At 36.8% G+C, this 20,854-nt stretch overlaps 1 protein-coding gene across 13 annotated transcripts in view; it reads left to right on the top strand.

Annotated features, from left to right (window-relative positions):
- Window positions 1-20,854, top strand: part of PTPN13 (protein tyrosine phosphatase non-receptor type 13) — a 233,895-nt gene that overhangs the window by 206,540 nt on the left and 6,501 nt on the right. For 12 of the 13 annotated variants that reach the window (XM_045473442.1, XM_045473439.1, XM_045473437.1 and 9 more), the window contains 9 exons: window positions 957-1,018; window positions 3,443-3,536; window positions 4,209-4,346; window positions 4,448-4,536; window positions 11,259-11,314; window positions 13,934-14,040; window positions 15,568-15,716; window positions 17,171-17,261; window positions 19,817-20,154. In XM_045473442.1, the coding sequence (XP_045329398.1) occupies window positions 957-1,018; window positions 3,443-3,536; window positions 4,209-4,346; window positions 4,448-4,536; window positions 11,259-11,314; window positions 13,934-14,040; window positions 15,568-15,716; window positions 17,171-17,261; window positions 19,817-20,154 (1,124 nt within the window). The remainder of the gene's footprint in view (window positions 1-956; window positions 1,019-3,442; window positions 3,537-4,208; window positions 4,347-4,447; window positions 4,537-11,258; window positions 11,315-13,933; window positions 14,041-15,567; window positions 15,717-17,170; window positions 17,262-19,816; window positions 20,155-20,854) is intronic. The other variant, XM_045473435.1, reaches the window with a different exon arrangement.

The following is a 20,854-nucleotide window of genomic DNA, read 5'->3' as shown; positions in this document are numbered from 1 at the left end:
AGGTGAAGGGCAATTAGGGGAACAGGAGAGAGACAGTACAAATAATAAGCTGTGATGTTCTAAACTATTCCAATATGACTTTTTGAGCTAGTAGTTTATTACTGGTATGCTTTTTCAGTACTTTTCTTGGAAGGTTGATAATGTTTTATACCTCCTGGAAATAATATTAAAAAACATTCTTGACTCTTTGTAATAACATCATCCACATAATTACAGAAATTCATGTCTAAAAATTTCATGTCAACCTTCATCTTTCTAGGTGGAATTATTTTTAGGTCATTTTCAAATAGAAGTCCTTGAGTACACAGATCGGTACATTTTTTTTCTTTTCTGTTCCTTTCTTTTTTAACTTTTCCAAACTCTGCTATATGTTTCAAAGTCTCTTAAAAATATAATTTGATGAATCAAATTATTTTTAAATATGATTTTTAACTGTAACATGTATTACATTTTTAATGTAATATGTATTGAATTTTTGTACTGGTGGCTAAGAGTTAAAAGTAACATTTGGTTTAGACATATATTAAAAGTTCTGTTTAGTTGTATCCGTAACTTACTTTACTGTGTTAAATTGATAGCCATTATGAAATGATATGAATGGCGCACTATCTTTCCTTAAATAGCGAAGTTAGTGTAGATCAGCACCTGTGATGCCTCTCCTATTCAGTTGAGAGAATTTACATTCAGTGTCTGATACTAGAACCATTCAGACCGAACTGAGCTTTTGTGCAGACTATAGTATTTTCTTTTAAGAAATTAGCTTTTTCCTTGGGATAAACCCTTTTCTAATATTTGATTTTGTGTAGCTGGTTTTAAATCATTTTGCAATATGACCTCTTTTAGTGCACTAATGAAAATAAGAACATGCACAGAAGTGTGGGTTTTCTTTCACTGTTTTGATGTCCCTATAGGGTTCCAACTGGCTCTTCTCTTACTCTCTGTGTTGTTCCTTTCAGGTCACCACACTGCGGAGCCTTGCCACAAGCCTGCCCTCACTCCTAGTAATTCATCCTCCAAGGTAAGGAAAAGGCTACCTTCTTCCTATCATACTGCCTTATCTAAATAACCAGCTTGTTTGTGTCTTGAACCAAACTGATTTCGCATTTAAATATTTGCCTTTTTTAGATACATGTACTGATATAAGGAATATATTTTAGGGAACTAAATAGACCTTGCTGAATAAAGCACACAGTGTAAAGGTCCTACATGAGCAACCCTACATCATTTGGCACATATTCAGCTCTTATATAAGCTAATCTCTTAAATGGATAGCTTCAATACTTAGATCTTTTTATGAAAGTTCACAGTTCTTTTGGTTGTGTGTTAGATACCCAGAAGAGAAGAACATACATAATTAAGAGTAGAATTGGTCCTTTGAGTTAATATTGGTCAACAGTGACCCTCAAATGACAATCCTCTACTGCTAGTAAGGAAAAACAGTACTGACAAAGGAAATAGACATACTTGCTTTTAGAAGGACATGGAAAATGCTTTACCTCATAATAAAATGTAAGAACCTAAATCATTTAAGATTAACAAAGAAAAATCCGGAAGTGAATTAGCAAAGCTACTTTAATACATAGCTGAATTCCACTTCAAGCTTTCTCTTTAAGGCTATGTGTATGCCCATTCGTTTGGCTAACATTTCTTTTTATGATTTTCTTTTGGCATGTAATGAACATTCTAAAACGATCCCAGCTGGATATCCACTTTGTGGAATTGTTTAATCCCACACACATCCCATACAGTCTGAGCCCCACTGTTTGAATGCCTTTCCACATAAGCTCCAGAGCTAAGGCATTGCTCTCCTAGTAATCCGAAAATCCTGTCATCTCAGCAAAATCTGGACAAAAACTGGATTTAGCATAGAAGGAAAATTTAGTGACCAGAAGGCCAAAATTCCATGCCTTTCATCTCACTGGTCCAGCAAGTCTTTAAAAGATATTGCAGGGGCGCCTGGGTGGCGCAGTCGGTTAAGCGTCTGACTTCAGCCAGGTCACGATCTCGCGGTCCGGGAGTTCGAGCCCCACGTCAGGCTCTGGGCTGATGGCTCAGAGCCTGGAGCCTGTTTCCGATTCTGTGTCTCCCTCTCTCTCTGCCCCTCCCCCGTTCATGCTCTGTCTCTCTCTGTCCCAAAAATAAATAAACGTTGAAAAAAAAAAAATTAAAAAAAAAAAAAGATATTGCAATAGAAGAATTATTAGGCAGAAATGTTTGGGGCACAGAAATAAAAATGCCTTGGTCTTGGTATGTTTGTGGATTGAGAGAAAGCAAGACCCACTATTCCCTGTTTATTCATAAGGTCTACAGTTACACGGAGCTGGAACACCTGGATTTTCATGTATTTCTAGTGTTAGTCATGTTGTATGGTGCTTATTTTCTTTTTAAATATCGGCATGTTGTTGAAAGGGAGAAGGGGAGAATTTCTTTTTAAGTTAACATAAAACACTCAGAAGCTAGGACCTTGGTTATTCATGGTTGCAAACATTTTTTGTTGGAGTTAAAGTCTTTCGGGAAGTCTCTCAAGCAATACTCTGTCCTTGATGCTAATGTCTGTGCTATGAATTTCTCATGAAGATTGGAGTTTCACAATCCAGTAAAATTGGACATTGTGTAACCACTATTTATGAAGAAATAATTCTATTGCGTCTATCATTTCTACTTTTTATCTTGATAAAAAGAGTAAAATCTTTGGAGCAAACCACCTTTTATTTGTATAAAATTATTTCATTTTATCCTAACCATTTAATTTTGCATTTTTACCCAAATCATTTTTCTTTCAATAGGCCATGTACCATGAAGTGTTCACAATTTACCATTGAGTCAGAAAGTTAAATTCTGTTCAATAAGTAATTTGTAGTTATGAATCCATTGTTATTCTTCTTAAATTGAGATGAGATTTAGACTAGACTTAAAAATCTTTATATCCAACAGTTGACCAGGATGTGAAACTAGAGTTTATGTCCAAGTCACAGCTTCACAAATACTTAAAAGATTTTTTCCCTTTCCCCCAACTTACTAGTTTAGTAATCCTATAAAACTTTTAGAAAAGATTTAAAGGAAGACAAGTCTCATAAAATATGCCTCAAAAAAGAGATTTCTGCACTCAAATAAGCTTAGGAAATACTACGTAATAGACTCTTGGCAACTCAAAATTTATATTAGTAAACACTGTGAGAATTCTTAGAATAGGAATACTGATTTGATGTTGTATTATCTGCTGTTTCCAGAGGTTTTTGGTGATGGAAAGTCCCATTCTCTTTGTACATTCCATTGTGCTGATGTTTCCTAGAAACATTCATCTATCATGGAGAGATATCAAATGGATTATGTACAAAGAAAGAGGGAGAGAAGGACATGATGGGGCAATCTACAGTCCCTCCCTAATCCTGGAAGTTAGCAAAATAGTAAACTAATGATTTGCTCTGGTTTCATACTTTAGGTTAATGGGGAAGAAATAATTGAAGTTTTGTGCCCTGAAGGAAAATGCTCTACTTATCAGATGAAGGGATCAGCAGACTTGATTCTCTCCAAAGGTAGTTTTTCCAAATCAGTCATCCAATTACTCTAAATGTCCTAATAGTTCAGGTAATAAAGAAATATTAGGTATTGGGCTTACATGTTTCTATAGTGTAACAAGAAAAGATTGTTGTTCAAAGAAATAAAAGAACAATGTAAAATTAATTATTGTTCATTGCATTACTGTACAAATGTGCCCGTATCCTAATATTAAAAATATTTTTAGATGATTAAAAAGATAGCTGGTTTTGTTTGATAGTGTTTCTTACATTCCTTGGAAGCAGCAATTCACAGGTAACCTAATTAGAAAATTTTTCTTGGACATGTATGGGCTACCCTATTACATCCTTAATTTGTGTAACCTAACTTCTTGAGTTTCTTTCATGAATTAGTAATTTGGAATCAATTTAGGAAAATAAGCATTAAATTCTTGATGTCTCATGGAAAGATTTATTCACAGACATAGATTTTGGTTTGTTCTTTTTAAGCTACATTTGTGTGATCTTCTGTCACAGCAGCCAGAGGAGTGCTAGAACTAGAAATGGCTGGTTTGCATGAGTCTAACCGCTTTTCCAATCATGGCTGCCTTTCGAAGTAGATGCTTGAAATTTGAAAGACCTGATGTAGCGTCTCTTTCTCAAATCAATATTTTTTAAGTAAAATCTCATGTAAAATTACTGTTTTTCAAGAATCTAATGTACAAGAAGATGATATTTATGATGATCCTCAAGAAGCTGAAGTTATTCAGTCTCTGCTGGATGTCGTGGATGAGGAAGCCCAGAATCTTTTAAACCAAAATAATGCAGCAGGAGATGTCAGTGTTCCAGGTAGATGAACCAGAATGAATAAGTTGGTACACTAAGGAGTGCGAGAAGGAGGACTCTAGGAAGCATTTTAATTTCTCTTGGCCCACTTATTTCTTCCCCAGGTTCATTGAAAACCAATGGGAAGTTATCTGAAGGGAGAGCAGAAGATACAGACTGTGATGGTTCACCTTTACCTGAAGACTTTACAGAGGTAAGGATAAGAGCTAGATAAACACTATAGGATGTTATGTCTTGTTAGAATTATGTATCTTCTTACATAAAGTTTGCTTTCTCTGCTGAGGCCTTATCTCTGCCTCCACCAACCCCACCATTTCTGATTTTCCAACACCGCTCATCCCCTGCCCCAACTCTGGCATTTGCAGGTTTATGTTTACTTGTCTGGTTCCTGTAGACATTTGACTTTGCAGCCTATCCTAGTGTGCTAGGGCTGCCACAACAAAATACCACAAACTGGAAGACTTAAGAAACAGAAATTTATTTTCTCACAATTCTAGAGGCTGGAAGTCCCAAGGTGCCAGCAGAGTTGGTTTCTGGTGAGACCCCTGTCCTCCACTTGCAGATGACCACCTTTTCACTGTGTCCTCACATGCCCATTCGTCTGTGTTCACGCACCCCTGGTGTCTCTTCCTTTTCTTATAAGGACACCAATCCTATTGGATTAGAGCCCCATCCTTATGACCTTATTTAGCCTTAATTACCTCCATAAAAACTGTCTCCAAGCCATCATTTTGGGGTTAGGGCTTCAACCTGTGAATCTTGCGAGGGACACAATTCAGTCTATAACACAATCTATGCTTTAACAAGTTATAAAATATAATTAAATAAAATTTCATTCGCAATAGTTAAATAAAAGCATAGGCATAAATTCAACCCAAATGTACAAAACCTATATTATGAAAACTTTAAAACTCTACAAAGAAGCAGAAGAAATATTAAAGAGAAACATTTCTTATTCCTTGATAGAAAAGCCCAAAATTTAACTTCTCCCTAGATTTACCCATAAATTAATATGGTCCCATAAAATATTTCAACTTTTTTTTTAATGTTTATTTACCTTGAGGAGGGGAGTATGAATGGGTAAGGTTAATAATGATGGGTAATGGGGCAGATAAAGATGGGTAAGGGGCAGAGAGAGGGGGAAAAGAGAGAATCCCAAGCAGTCTCACTCTGTCAGTGCAGAGCCCAATGCAGGGCTCAATCCCATGAACCATGAGATCCTGATGCTGAGCCTAAATCAAGAGTCCAACACAACTATCTGAGCCACCTAGGAGCCCCTTCAACTTTTTTTTAATGAGAGGCAGACTAGCTTGGTAAAATGATTTTAAAGTTCACTTGGAAGAAATTAGGATATAAAACTGTTCAGGACAAATCTAAAAATTAAGGTTTATGGAGGGAGAATATTCCTACCAATTATTAGTAAATATCACATGAGTTGTTCTACCACCAAAGTGTAGATGGATCCCGCAAATATACACGTTGAGAATTCAAGATGTTAAAGACCAAACCTTTTGGGACAGTCCATCCTTTAAATTTAATAAATTGACACTTGAATATATGGGACATCTGCTTCAGAAGAGATTTTGACTAATAGTAAACAAAACAAAGAAAGTGAAAAAACAAATTCAGGAAAGGAGAAAACAAAGTACTGAGATAAAAACATGAAGAGGTTATATTTGTATCAAACTCTAAATGTGTTAAAATCACTATGGAAATTATATTCATAAGCAGACAAATTCAAAAAAGACAAATATGACTAATCTTCGTAGCTGAAAGGAAGACTAAGCCAGTATTCTGGAAACGTTTTCTGTTTCATTTTATATTTCTAGAATGTTGCCTACATTTGAATAGTTTTAAGAGTTACCTAGAATTTCTGAAAATATTTAGTTTTTCATAAGTATGCTTCTTTGGGACCACCCTAAACAAATTGTAGATTATTTATTGAACTGGCTCATAATAGTGTGTTCTACAACCCTGGAAGTTGTTTTGTTTTTGTTTTTTTAACTTTTATTATTGAAGTGTAGTTGAACTACAATGCTCTATTTTCAGTTATGCAACATAGTGATTTAACAATTCTATACATTATGCAATGCTTACCACAGTAAGTGTAGTTAATCACCTCTCATCCTTCAAAGTTATTACAATGTTATTGATTCTCTTTCCTGTGCTATACTTTTCATTTGGTGACATTTTTATAATTAATTAATTTATTTTAGGTAGCTCCATGCCCAGAATGGGGTTTGAATTCATGACCCCAAGATCAAGAGTCACATGCTCCACCAACTGAGCCAGTCAGGTGTCCCATGACATTTATTTTATAAAGTTTGTATCTCTTAATCCCCTTCACTTATTTCACCTATCCCCTCAGCCCTGCCCCCCCCCTGCCAACCACCAGTTTGTTCTCTGTATTTATGAGTCTGTTTCTGTATTTTGTTTGTCTATTTATTTTTTAGATTCCACATCTAAATGAAATCATATGGTATTTGTCTTTCTGACTTACTTCACTTAGCATGATATCCTCCAGGTCCATCCATGTTGTCACAAATGGCAAGATCTCATTCTTTTTTATGGCTGAGTGATATTCCATTATGTATATATACCATATCTTCTTTATTTATCTATTGTTAGGCACTTAAATTGGTTCCATATCTTGGCTGATGTAAGTAATGGCTGCAGTAGGGGTGCTTGTCTGGCTCAGTTGGTAGAACACGCAAGTCTTGATCTCAGGGTCATGAGTTCAAGCCCCACATTGGGTGCAGAAATTACCAAAAAAAAAAAAAAATGTTTCAATAAACATCAAATTTGTGTTTTCATTTTCTTTGTGTAAATACCCGATAGGGAAATTACTTGGATTGTATGTACAACCCTGAGAGTTTTAGGGTTTTAACCCTGAAGGTTTTCTCATGAGTCAAAAGTTAAGCTACTTTTGATATTATAAATGATATTATGATGATATTATAAATAGTATAGTATCACACACGGTCATTTGTCACTGTCTTGTAACTTGTCACTCTACACTTAACTACCTCTTAATGAAGTACTTCAGGCCAATGTCTGAGCTTTATTTAAGAATGAAGGAATGAATGCCAGTCATATACATAGCGTAAATCATCATCTAAAGTTTCAAAACTATTCACTTAGCTATTGCTGAACTCGTTTGACCCTGATTAAGCTGGGGATAACAAGGTAAGAAGGTATATCAGGGTTTCTGTCCTCAATTTGCTTGTATAGTCTAGTAGTCAATTTGGGAGCTGTACAATGTAAATAAGTACAATTTTTAAAACTATAGTAAAAACATGTCCTGATAAATGTTTATATGGAATCCAGAGAATGTTACAAAGAATTGTGGAATAATAGGGACTATACAGGAGTAGATGGGTATGGTTATTAAGGCTTCCGAGAGAATTAGCATTTTACTTATTTATTTTTTAATGTTTATTATTGAGAGAGAGAGAGACAGAGCGCAAGTGGAAGAGGGACAGGCTCCAGGCCCTGAGCTGTCAGCACAGAGCCTGATGCGGGGCTCGAACCCACAGACCGTGAGATCATGACCTGAGCCAAAGTTTTAGCATTTTGGTATTTGGTAGGTGAGAAGCAATAGGAAAGAGCATTCCATACTGAGGAACTGCTTAGCAAGGACATGAAGGTCTGGATCAGCCTGGGACATTCAGGGCACTAAATCATCGCAAGTAGGGTGTCATGTGGTATCTTGAAAGCTAAGACTGAAGAGATAGGGAGGGGTGAGTTGAGCAAGTGACTTAGATGTCATGGCAAGGAATTTGGTCTTTCTACACCTCTGGACAGGCAACTTTCCTGAGAGAGATAGAAACATGTCCCCCATTAGCTCAAAACATCTAAGATGGAGAGAAGAAAGGCATGGCCTCCTAAGACATGACATCATTGTGCTGAAATACATCAGCACACTTCCTATGTTGTTTCTAATCCTGGTTATTAACCAGAAAACAATAGAAACTTTCAGTGGCTTTCCATCACCTATAAGATAATCATGCTTGACTGACTGTAGGATCCTGGCTTTATGGGCATTCGACTGATGTAGTCACACAGCCCTATGCTTAGAAGAGCTCCTCATGTGCTGTGCCATCATCTTGAAATTCTCAATTTTTTAACAAGATATCCCATATTTCCATTTGACAATGGGCACCACAAATGATACAGTTTGGTCTTGGACCCAGGAGATATCTCTACTCTTCAAGTTGCTGGATCTGGATTCTTTGAGCAATAGGATAACAAACCAACCTTCAGATGGGCTGGCCTTGGTAAAATCTAAGTCTTTTCCTTGAGGCAGTGCTGCAGCTGCCTTCTCTTCCAAGGAGCCTACAATCCAGAATGAGAAGAGAGACCGAAGGCCATCTCCTTAACCCAAACCTACCCCATACACAGGTGAACTTTGCAAAATAGTGGGAAATTTTTCTTTAAGTTTTTAAATTCCAGTTAGTTAACATACAGTGTAACATTAGTTTCAGGTGTATAGTTTAGAGCACTTCCATACAGTGCTTATCATGACACATGTGCCCCTTAATCCCCGTCACCTATTTAACCCATTCTTCCACCCACCTCCCCTCTGTGGTAAACCATAGAATTTCTTCTCTATAGTTAAGAATCTGTTTCTTAGTTTGCCTCTCTGGTTTTTTCCCCATGATTGTTTGTTTTGTTTCTTAAATTCCACATATGAGTAAAATCGTATGGTATTTGTCTTTAACTTATTTCACTTGGCATAATACTCTGTAGCTCTGTCCACATCCTTGTAAATGGCAACATTTCATCCTTTTCATGGCTGAGTAATATTCCAGTGTGTGTGTGTGTGTGTGTGTGTGTGTGTGTGTGTGTGTGTGTACACATACATATCTTCTTTATCCATTTATCAGTCAGTGGACATTTGGGCTCTTTTCATAATTTGGCTATTGTAGATAATGCTGCTATAAACATGGGGGTGCATGTGTCCCATCAAATTAGTATTTGTGTGTCTTAGGGTTTAATTACCCAGTAGTGCAATTGCTGGATCATAGAATAGTTCTATTTTTAACTTTCTGAGGAACCTCCATACTCTTTTCCAGAGTGGCTGCACCAGTTACATTCCCACCAACAGTGCAAAAGGGTTCCCCTTTCTCCACATCCTCACCAACATCTATTGTTTCTTGTATTTTTCATTTTAGCCATTCTGACAGGAATAGTGGAAAATTGATATTGTTGTAGTATCACTATATTTTATTTCCAATTGGGTTTTATCTCACCATTTTCATATTAATAACATTTGACTCTTATAAAAGGCTTTATACTTTTCAAAAGTATCACACTCATGGTAGATTCTTAGACCAGGCTTATGATGGGAAATACAAAATCCAAATGACTTTACTTGGAAAAAAATCAACCCAGACTAAAATTATCAACTTGCAGAAACAGGTAACATCTAAGAAGCTTCCTTTTAGTTATCCGTGGATAAAAACAAGCTACATTTTTTTTCTTCCTCCATAGAAATTCTGCATTTTCCTCAAATAAACTGAAGTTCATATCAGAATAACTTAATTATAAATACTTCTTAAGTCTAAAGGTCTATAACTGAAAGATCATATTAAAGATTATTTATATCTTGGGGCACCTGGGTGGCTCAGTCGGTTGGGCGTCTGACTTTAGCTCAGGTTATGGTCTCACGGTTCGTGGTTTCAAGCCCCATGTCAAGCTGTGTGCTGACAGCATGGAGCCTGGCGCCTACTTCGGTTTCTGTGACTCCCTCTCTCTCTGCTCCTTCCCCGCTCATGTTCTGTCTCTCTCTGTCTCTCAAAAATGAATACACATTTTTAAAAAAATATTTTTTATATCTTTATTAAAGAAGTGAGACAACCTTCTGTGGCTCAGGCATAAGCACTTGTAGGCACACAGTGGTAACCAGACGTGGTTCCTGCCCTTCTGGAGCTTACAGTCTAATGAGGAGGACAAGAGAATGATCAAATAAACACCCAAGTAAACATGAAATTACAAGTTGTGATAAGGTCTATGAAGTTTAAAAAGAAAAGAAGTGGTGCCTGGGTGGCTCAGTTGGTTTGACATCCAACTCTTGATTTCAGCTCAGGTCATGATCCCAGGGTCATGGGATTGAGCCCCACATCGGGCTCCATACTGAGCATGCAGCCTGCTTGGGATTCTTTCTCTCTCTCTCCCTCTGCCTCTCTCCCCACTTGTGCTCATGCTCTCTCTCTCTCTAAAATAAGAGAAAAAGAAAAAAAGTGCTACAAATAAAAGCAAATGGATTATGGAGGTAAACAGAGGCCAGATAATTCAGGGTCTTGAAACGAAAGGACTGTCCCATTTGTTAAGATAATTTGTCCTAATAAAGATTGGAATGTAAGATTTATTAATCATCTAAGAATGAAACTTGTCATCTTCTGATTGTGGCAAACTGCACTTGCAGTATTTGGGTCTCTGAGACACCATACTCAGTTAAAGTATGAGCTGATTGGTCTATGTTCTCCACAGAAGGACCCATCACTTTAATAATAAAAGGGCAAGATAATTTAACACACTGAAAATTACTAAGATTTTTCTGGAGAGCCCATTTTCAGATTTTAAAATTGAAGTAGTATAAAAATATATACTGAATATGCATGTCTAATCATACTTCAGCTATACATCTTGTCTTCTCCTTACCTGTGTACCATTAATATCCCTTATGAGAAATGAAAAGCCAGTCAGTAAGTGGGACCAGCAAAACTCTTGGGCCACTGAAGATGCCTTAGCCACAGTTTGACATTAATTGAATGTCATATGTGTGTTTGTTATATGAGGATGGACATGACAGAAAATATAGGAAATAAGTAACAGAAACAAATTGAACACTGAGATTGTTTGATTTCTTTTTTTACAATGGGCTAATGTAATTTTTATTTCTCTTTATTGTAGTCTATCAAAATGAATGGCTGTGAAGAATATTATGAAGAAAAAGTAAAAAGTGAAAGGTAAGAAAATAATCCCTTAAAGTATATAACAGGGGCACCTGGGTGGCTCCATCAGTTGAGCATCTGACTTTGGCGCAGGTCATGATGTCACAGTTGATGAGTTCGAGCCCCATGTCAGGCTCTGTACTGACAGCTCAGAGCCTGAAGCCTGCTTCATATTTTGTGTCTCCCTCTCTCTCTCTGCCCCTCCCCCACACATTCGTTCCCCCTCCTTCTCTCTCTCTTTCTCTCTCTCTCTCTCAAAAATAAATAAACATTTAAAAAAAATAAAGTATAAAAATTCCATTGCTTTTTAGAAGTGCTCTGAGGTGGGGGTAACCTGGCTGACTCAGTTGGTGGAGCATGTGACTATTGATCTCAGGGTCATGAGTTCAAACCCCACCCTGGGTGTAGAGATTACTTAAAAAATAAAATCTTTAAAAAAAGAAAAAAAAGTGTTCTGAAGATTTTCATTTAGATGTTGCTTTTGAAATTAATTTATTCTTTTCCAATGAAATGAGAATGTTGACTAAATTATGGACCTATGGCTGAATATTAAGAATGTTTTTAAAATACTGTTATAAGGGTTCCGGTGGCATGTGACAATGTATTTGTTATAACATTCCTCCAAAAAACAGTATCCTTGACCATGGGGAAAAAATGAAAGAAAGTCTAAAAGGGAAAGTGCCAACAATGAGGAAAGTCTAGCAAATATCTGGGCCAGCTGCCAATAATTGTAAAGATACAAGCTCTGCCCTGTTAGGCAAGGGAAGGGGAGGAAGGAGGTCAGGGAAACTAGTATATCTAATTTATTTGAATGGCAGTTAGAAACACTATTAACATATAAATTTTATCTACATGTTACTAATTCTTGGATACACTTTCTTTTTGATTTTAACATTTCTGAAATCATGAAGGGCCTTACAACCATCAATATAATTTCTTCCTTAATGTGAACAAAATAATAGTGTATCTTACAACGATGAGTGTCAAAGATTCAAAGAATTGTAGTACATAACCTTCAATCTAGCAATTTCATTTCTGAAAAATGGCTCCCACTACCACATGTGTGCAAAGACATTTCTACAAAAATGTAATTGCAACATCATTTATACTTGTAAAAAAATAATTACACAAAATAAATTAGGGTATACGCCTACAAGCACCCATGAAACACTAAAGCAGCTAATCAAAGGAATGATAAAGGAGGGAATGCCTGACGGAAGGATCTCCAAACTATACCCTTGCAAACAAAATATATTTATTACATGACAAAAGCAACCTCATTGATGCAGAACTTGCAAATTAAATGTTAATTGCAACCCATAATTATCTGGAACAGAGGAAAACATTCACCATAAAAGCAACATAATTGCTGCCCCGTTATTGACGTTGTGGGACCATTGTACATGTCTTATTTTAATGGTCTATACTAATGTTGTCAGACAGATGTTTTGTTCCCCCTGTTTTGTTCCCCCTGAATATCATAAAATGCAAAAATGTGTTCAGCCTTTTACATTATTCTTTTTCATCTCATTGCTAAACTTTTGTCCTGCCTGGATTCTCTTTTCTAGCCATCCACCCTACCAGCAAGATGGCATCTACTGTGTACCCCTAGAATAATGGGAACTTGTACTGTGTTTTATTACATTACTTGAGTGTCCTGATGCAGAAATGTCCCTCCAGCCTCCACTTGTAGCAAAAGACAGATGTGCATCAACAGAGACTTCTATAAATAAATTAAGATACATCCATATGGTACAATAATAGTAGGTAGCTGTTAAAAAGACACAGAGAGCTCTACTGACACAGTTGTAATTGGTTATCTGTGTTGAAGCGGGCAACAAACCACTTTCTCTATCTCCAAGGGACTCCTTCAATCTAACGTCCAAAGACAGGATTTGTTTGAAAATAAATTTTAGACTATATTAAACAATTTACATCTACCAATGTAATCTACCTCGCCCGGGAGGTAATTTACATCTACCAATAAATCTTAGGACTTGTAGGCTTGGGTTTTTCAAATCAGATCATCTTTTTTTTTGTTTTTTTTAATTTTCTTAACATTTACTTATTTTTGAGAGACAGAGAGAGACAGAGCATGAGCAGGGGAGGGGCAGAGAGAGAGGGAGACACAGAATCTGAAGCAGGCTCCAGGCTCTGACCTTTCAACACAGAGCCCGACGTGGGGCTCGAACTCACAAACTGCAAGATCATGACCTGAGCCAAAGTCAGATGCTTAACCGACTGAGCTACCCAGGCGCCCCCAGACGATCTGTTTTTAAATATCTTGATAATTGTACAGGAAATAAGGGGTTCAAGGATATTCTTTTTTGAGAGAGAGAGAGAGAGAGAGAGAGAGCATGCATGCACACATGAGTGGGAGAGGGGCAGAAAGAGACAGAGAGAGAGAGAGAGAGAGAGAGTGAAGGAGAGAATCCCAAGAAGGCTCCACACTGTCAGCACAGAGCCCGATGCGGGGCTCAATCCCATGAACCATGAGATCATGAGCTGAGCTGAAACCAAGAGTCGGACACCTAACCGACTGAGCCACTTGGGTGTCCCTCAGGGATATAATAGTTAAATGCATTTGGGGGACAAAACTGAAGAAAATATTACAAACGTGTTTTGTTGTCATAGCTTGATTCAAAAGCCACAAGAAAGGAAGACTGATGGTGACAATGAAGTGGCCTGGGCAAGTGATGAATTGCCAATGGAAACAACAAACCTTGAGGATTCCAATAAAGGCAAGAATTTTATAAGCCATTTTTTTTCATCAAAAGCAATGGATAAAAAAATAAGTGTTTGAAAATCACAGTTTTCAGAATACAGAGATATGCTATTTCTCTATATGTGTGCATTATTTGGTTCTATACATTAAATGAAATTACATAGGCAAACATCAGCATTTAGTTCTCTAAATAGGTATTTGCACAGTTGGAGGCTAAAATTCTCAGTGGCTTGAAGTAAAACACACAAATAAATGTGTAAATATTTTAATTGGAAGCACAAAGTCACAGTTTTGCCAATCTGGAACGAAAAGTCAAGGAGTACATTTAATTTATAATAAAACAGGTAGAATCGCTCAAAGAGGGAAAATTATTACCCTTGAATCTCAACCTCATTTTTTAAAAGCGAGAGTCAATTGCTGTGTCCTGTTACTGCCTCTGTGACTTTATAACTGAGCCAGTAGAGAAATGAAGCTCTATTCAGTGTTGCATTTCTCTTTTTTTATAGAAGGCAGCGTTACACTAATGCAACAAAAGACATGGTTTTGTAATTTGAAGTGTTAGTTGTTAAAGGAAATTAAACTAGTTGAATGAACACCTTTTTGATTTATGTGGACTGTTAGTGTCCGTGATGGTGCTTTTGTCAAATCCCGTAGCCCATGCCCATCTCCAGTGTTTGAGCTCCCATTGCCTTTACGCTCAGTTCTGTAAAAGTTTACAACTACTTTCGAGGAGTGAATTCTGTGTTCACAACTAGCCTTCACCCCACCAGATGTTCCATTTCTTGAGATATTGTACAGCCTCCTATGCCCTACAGAGCCTGGCATTATTGTTATCTATGTAGTAACTGTCATCAGAATGCTTTAGTTAACTAATTTACAGGTATGTCTGCAAAGTTACACTTATGCAGACTATAGCAAGAACTCCCTCCTACTTTTTTCCAGGATAAAAGTTGCTTTCTGATACAAGTAGTTTCCACAGAGCAGGTACTAAATTAGATACATATCTCTTCTAAGACACTGATATCACTTATTTGATAAGCTCCTGAAGACCCCAACGTTTCACTTGTATTGATAAAACTGTCAAATGCCAGAGATACTGGCACTGAGTACCAAGGGAGGGTAGAGAGAGGAGACATCAGTGTTTCTAATGCAATGTCCCATTATGAAGAATTTCTGAAGCATCCCACTTCATCTTTTCCCCATGTGCTCAGAAGCTAATTAAAGTGCAAAGCAATAAGAGGACTAGATACGTTCTCATCAAGAAAATAGTGCCATCTGAGTCAAGAGAAGCAAAAAAAAAAAAAAAATTCAAACTCTTCTAGAAACTGTAAGTACACAAGAGCCAAGGGCCTTGCCATGGCCAAGATTTTCCTATGTTGATTATAGGTATCTGCCTACCTGTTCTATTGCCTTATTAATTCTAAAGACTCTTCCTTTGGTAAAAATAGAGGAGGTAAGAACAGGCACGAATCCGTTCCCTTATTGGCTAAATCAATTATGTGGGAATTTTTTTTTAAAACATCGACTGCTGTCTTCCTGTTAGATCATCCGTTTCTGACAAATGAGGAGCTTGCTGCAGTCCCCATCGTCAAAGTGCCCCCCTCCGGTAAATACACCGGTACCAAGTTGAAATCAGTCATTCGAATGTTGCGAGGTTTGTTAGATCAAGGGATTCCTTCTAAGGAGCTGGAGGTAAGTGGCTTCTGCCAGTGATTCTTTATCAAAGTTTTATGCAAGGTTAGGAGAAATTTTGAAAAGGCCCATTACCTCACAACTCTACTTCCAACTACAAGCACCATCCTGTCCTGTCTAGCAGGAAATTAATTTTTCCAGTTAGGATCCTAATAGTACTGGTTTAAAGAGATCTCTTTAGCTGCTTTGGGCTTGATAAATCTCCCGAAAGATTACCCTTCCTGCCTCATAGTAGTGATAAAGAGGCTTTTTTTTTTTTCAAGTTAAGTGTCAATTCCAACCATCCACTAAACTTCATAATTAATACACTGTTGATGTAGTTCATTAGCAATAGTTTCTAGTTTAATACAGCTCCAGAAATATGCCCCTCAGTTCAAAGAGGCAATGGTTCAGAGCCCTTGCTCATGTCATCTTGCTGGCAACATCCATATTTACCATGAGACAAAAGAGGAATGTAGCACCCCTGTGGTTTTGGGGTTTACCTGGCTCATCTCTCTCAAACCATATACTTGCTTTGCCTACTTCCTGAGCTTTTCATAACCACTGAAGTGAAAGGAGCTAACTTCTCCTGAGAGCTTCTGCAATGTGCTAGATGCTTTGTATTAAATACTCACAATAATGTAACTCCCATTAATAGATTTGGAAACCAGCTCACAATAGTTGAGGTATACTCTCCTCCATTTTGCAGAAATGATTTCTTTCTTTAAGGTTTAAATGTCACCATCCCACAGACCTGCCATCACAACCCTTTATAAAGTAAATCTTTATTTTTCTCTAACACAGTAGCTTGTTAAGTTCTTGACACATATATCACAGTATGTTTACTTCTTTACTGCCTCTTTCGCCCAATGGTCTGAAAGCTCTAGGAGAACCAGAATCATATCTTCCTTGTCACTACTGTGTTCCCAGCACTTATTACAGTGCCCTGCATCTAGTAGGCATTTTCAATATATATTTGTCAAATGGATGGATGGATGGATGGATTAATGAGTGGATGAAAAGTGACAAAGAGTTGACTTTAAAACATAGGACTGTCTAACCACAACTCTACCATAAAGGTTATTCTATGACCCCACAGACAGTATTGTCAAAAAATTCTGCTCCATCTCATTTTTTAAGTGCAAGTTGTTCTTATAAGTTGTTTTTTTCCCTAAAATATAATTATAGACCTTTTTAGACTGAAATGTAAAATTAAGATACAAAGTACAGCCTCACAAAATTAGTTGAGTGACTACAACATGTTAAAGATATTTGCAGAAATATATTTCAAATATCAGATTAATATTGGGATTTTAGACTTGCTTATCTTGCCAGGACAGATCTATTTCTTAACATTCAGTGTCTACCCTGATCAGTAGCCAGTTTTGCACCCTGCGTATTTAACGTATTTGCAATTATTACTGAATTCCTGCCTATTTCGACAAATTTAACTTTATTTCCATTTTTGCTTGCAGAATCTTCAAGAATTAAAACCTTTGGATCAGTGTCTAATTGGGCAAACTAAGGAAAACAGAAGAAAGAATCGATATAAAAATATACTTCCCTGTAAGTTCCAATTTGGCTACAAATCAAATGTATGTCTAATATAATTTGAACTGATTGAAAACTTTTATGCTAGTTTACCTATTTCTCACATAAGTGTGTGTGCGCACACACAAGCACATATTCAGAGATTTACATAAGTAACAAATACATTTAGATATAGAATGTGAATTCCTTTTCAAATCATCTATGATATACTAAAAATCACACTGAGGAATCTTAAATATTTCTTCAGACATTTGTGAGTTTTTACAGCATAGTATTAGAAATTAATCAGTGATGCCAAATCAGTAATTTTAAAGTCTTCTTGAAAATATGAAATCAACTTCTGGATGAGTGGTTTCTTAGTTCATGTGTCATGCCAACATCTATTTATTCCACTCACTTTATGGTAGAGAAACGTCTCTGATATATGTGCATGTGGCTGCAGTGGTACCAACGGTGGTGCTACCAGGTTGCATTATAGTTTAAACTGTTTCAGATACAGGAAGGAAAAAAAGCAGTTCCTTTTTACCCACATTTTACCCATTCCACCAATCAATATGTGATTTTTTAAATTATATCTGTTTGTAGCTGAAATATCAACGTCTAGCAACTTTTTGTTTTCTTTAGCCACTTCTCATAGTAATGATCAGCCACATATCTATGTATTAGCACATTGGATTCCACCATGTGTGACACAATGAGCCTATCCTCAAGGAAGTCATAAATTCAAAGACCCGTAACGGAGCCAATAGTGACAAATCATGGAATAAATAATAGCTGAATTTTCTCAACCCAAGACAGAAGACGCAAAATTTATTTTGGCAAACTTCCTGCGAAAAGTGAATCTTAACATCTTAAAAATTAAGTTGAGGGGTGCCTGAGTGGCACAGTCAGTTGGGCATTATTTCTTTGTGGGATTGAGCCCCACGTCAGGCTCTGCGCTGACAGTGTGGAGCCTGCTTGGGATTCTCTCTCTCCCTCTCTTTCTGCATATCCCCCACTCATGTGCACACGTGCTCTCTCTCAAAATAAACTTAAATAAATAAACAAATAAATAAATATGAAATCGATAATGGTTCAGTATAAAGTAGGTGGGAATTATTTCAGGCAAAAAGAAAAAGAAATGGTCAGACTAGTATCTTAAAATCAAATGGAGTAAGCCATGAATCTAAAACTACTGAGTGGATTTATTGCCATGAGTTATGATGTAAAAGTCAAGTAATTGAAGGGCAATTGATGGAGGATTTTGAAACCTATTAATAAAGTCATAATTTGATAATCCTAGAAATTACCAGTTAAATTTATAAATGTTTTAAGTAGAAATGTCTTCTGATGTGTAAGTACATACAAATTAATTATCTTGGATAAGATGGCTTACGTATACTTTCACTGGTTTGAAAATTTATATTCTGACTATGAAATTACCATCAGACAAAGACAAGAGCCTACATACCTGGAGAATAAAGTGAGCTACCTTTTGATTTATTGTGTTTATAGTTGGCTGCTGATTTAAAAGAACATAATTTAATTAGATGAGCAAGAGGTAATTATGCCAATTATACTTATAATAAGTACTTTAGTAAACTCACTATAATATTAATATTTGTTTTATGAAATAATCTTTTGGCGTTGTCATTCATTAAATTCAGTCTTATTGTCATCATTAAGATAAGGATGGATAAGAAATAGTAAAGTTAAGTTTGTTTCTCTAGGAACTTGTTAAGAAGTTCTAAATGTATTAATTTATAAATTTCAGTTTTTCAGCCAAATCTATGTAAATAATATCTAATTGTCTGTCAAACTCATTGAGTTGACATCTTAGATATACTTGTAATGAGTGAAATGGGTAAATATAAAATGATTTGGCTATACTATAATTTGAAAATATGCTTTTATTAAAATGTGTTTGTGATTTCATTTATGGCTCTGAGGAATTTCTCATAATCTTTGAGTGACCCTGTTTGTAAGGCTCTTGTTTAAAAATGCATGATACAGGGGTGCCTGGGTGGCTCAGTCAGTTAAGTGTCGGACTCATGATCTTACGGTTCATGAGATCGAGCCCGTGTTGGGCTCCAAGCTGACAGTATAGAGCCTGCTTGGAATTCTTTCTCTCCTCTCTTTCTGACCCTCTCCCACTTGAGCTTGCAAGCATACACAGTCTATCTCTCTTCAAATAATTTTAAACCCTTAAAAAAAAAAAGAAATAGAACAAATTCTTTAAAAAATAAATAGAGTGGCTCAGTTAGTTGAGCATCTGACTCTTGACTACTGCTCAGGTCATGAGCTCATGGTTGGTGAGTTTAAGCTCTGCATTGAGCTCTGTGTTGACAGTGTGAAGTCTGCTTGGGCTTCTTTCTTCCTCTCTGCCACTCCCCCACTTGTGTGCTCTGTCACTGTCTTGCTCTCTCTCTCTCTCTCAAAATAAATAAACTGAAAGAAAGAAAGAAAGAAAGAAAGAAAGAAAGAAAGAAAGAAAGAAAGAAAGAAAGAAAGAAAGAAAGAAAGAAAAAAGAAGGAAAAGAAAGAAAAATGCATGATACAGATGGCTCTGTTTTGTGGTGGAAAATTCACAGATGATGCTACAAGAGTGCCTCTTGGAGATGAAGGTGGATATATCAACGCCAGCTTCATTAAGATACCAGTGGGAAAAGAAGAGTTTGTTTACATTGCCTGCCAAGGACCTCTCCCTACAACCGTTGGAGATTTCTGGCAGATGATTTGGGAACAAAAATCTACAGTGATAGCCATGATGACCCAAGAAGTAGAAGGGGAAAAAATCAAATGCCAGCGCTATTGGCCTAATATCCTGGGCAAAACGACAATGGTCAGTGACAGGCTTCGGCTGGCTCTTGTGAGAATGCAGCAGCTGAAGGGCTTTGTCGTCAGGGCAATGTCCCTAGAAGATATTCAGGTAAGCAAATTAAATCTTTCCATCTCCCAAGGCTTATCTCCTACTTGGAATGTAGGCCTAGATGCTTTCTTTGATAGCATCAGTGTATTCCTAAATGAAAGCCAGCAACTTCTGGGTTCCCATTTCAGTGGCACTAATGTCACCCATTATTTTTTATCTAATGTAAACTTACATGTGACCCTCTTCATGACTTCTACCAAGCCGTTTCCTCCAGTATGTACTGTATTAGAATGAAAATGAGAACACAGGACTCTTAAGGTGACCATCTATCATCCTTTGCGTAGTGATACAACAGAATGGCTCGAAGCTATGTGCTGGAAATGTTTTGTTTTTTTTTTAAGGTCAAACCTCTCAGTAGAGTGAGTAAAAGTTTTTTAAAAATCTCTAAGTATCAAGTACTCCCCCATAAACAACATATTTAGTTTACTTGCTAATGAGGAAATACTAATGTTGATGGTGCTGTGGAAAAAACCCTAAAGGAGTTGACCAAGCCGTAGGGATGGGGGAGGGTAGATTTCAGTCAGAAAAAGCAAGTGCAGAGGCCCTAGGCTTGAACTGTGCCTTAGTGTTTTTAAAGAGCCGCAAAGAGGTCTCTGTGGCCATGAGGAGCAGGTTAGGTCTGAGAGTAGCTGGGCCAAATTTTGTAAGGCAATTAAGCCATTGCAATGACTTTGGCTTTGATGCAGAGTGAGTTAAAAGT

Source organism: Leopardus geoffroyi, chromosome B1 (assembly GCF_018350155.1).
Source record: "Leopardus geoffroyi isolate Oge1 chromosome B1, O.geoffroyi_Oge1_pat1.0, whole genome shotgun sequence".
NCBI classification, from domain to species: Eukaryota; Metazoa; Chordata; class Mammalia; order Carnivora; family Felidae; genus Leopardus; species Leopardus geoffroyi.
This window is presented reverse-complemented; position numbering and strand designations above follow the sequence as displayed.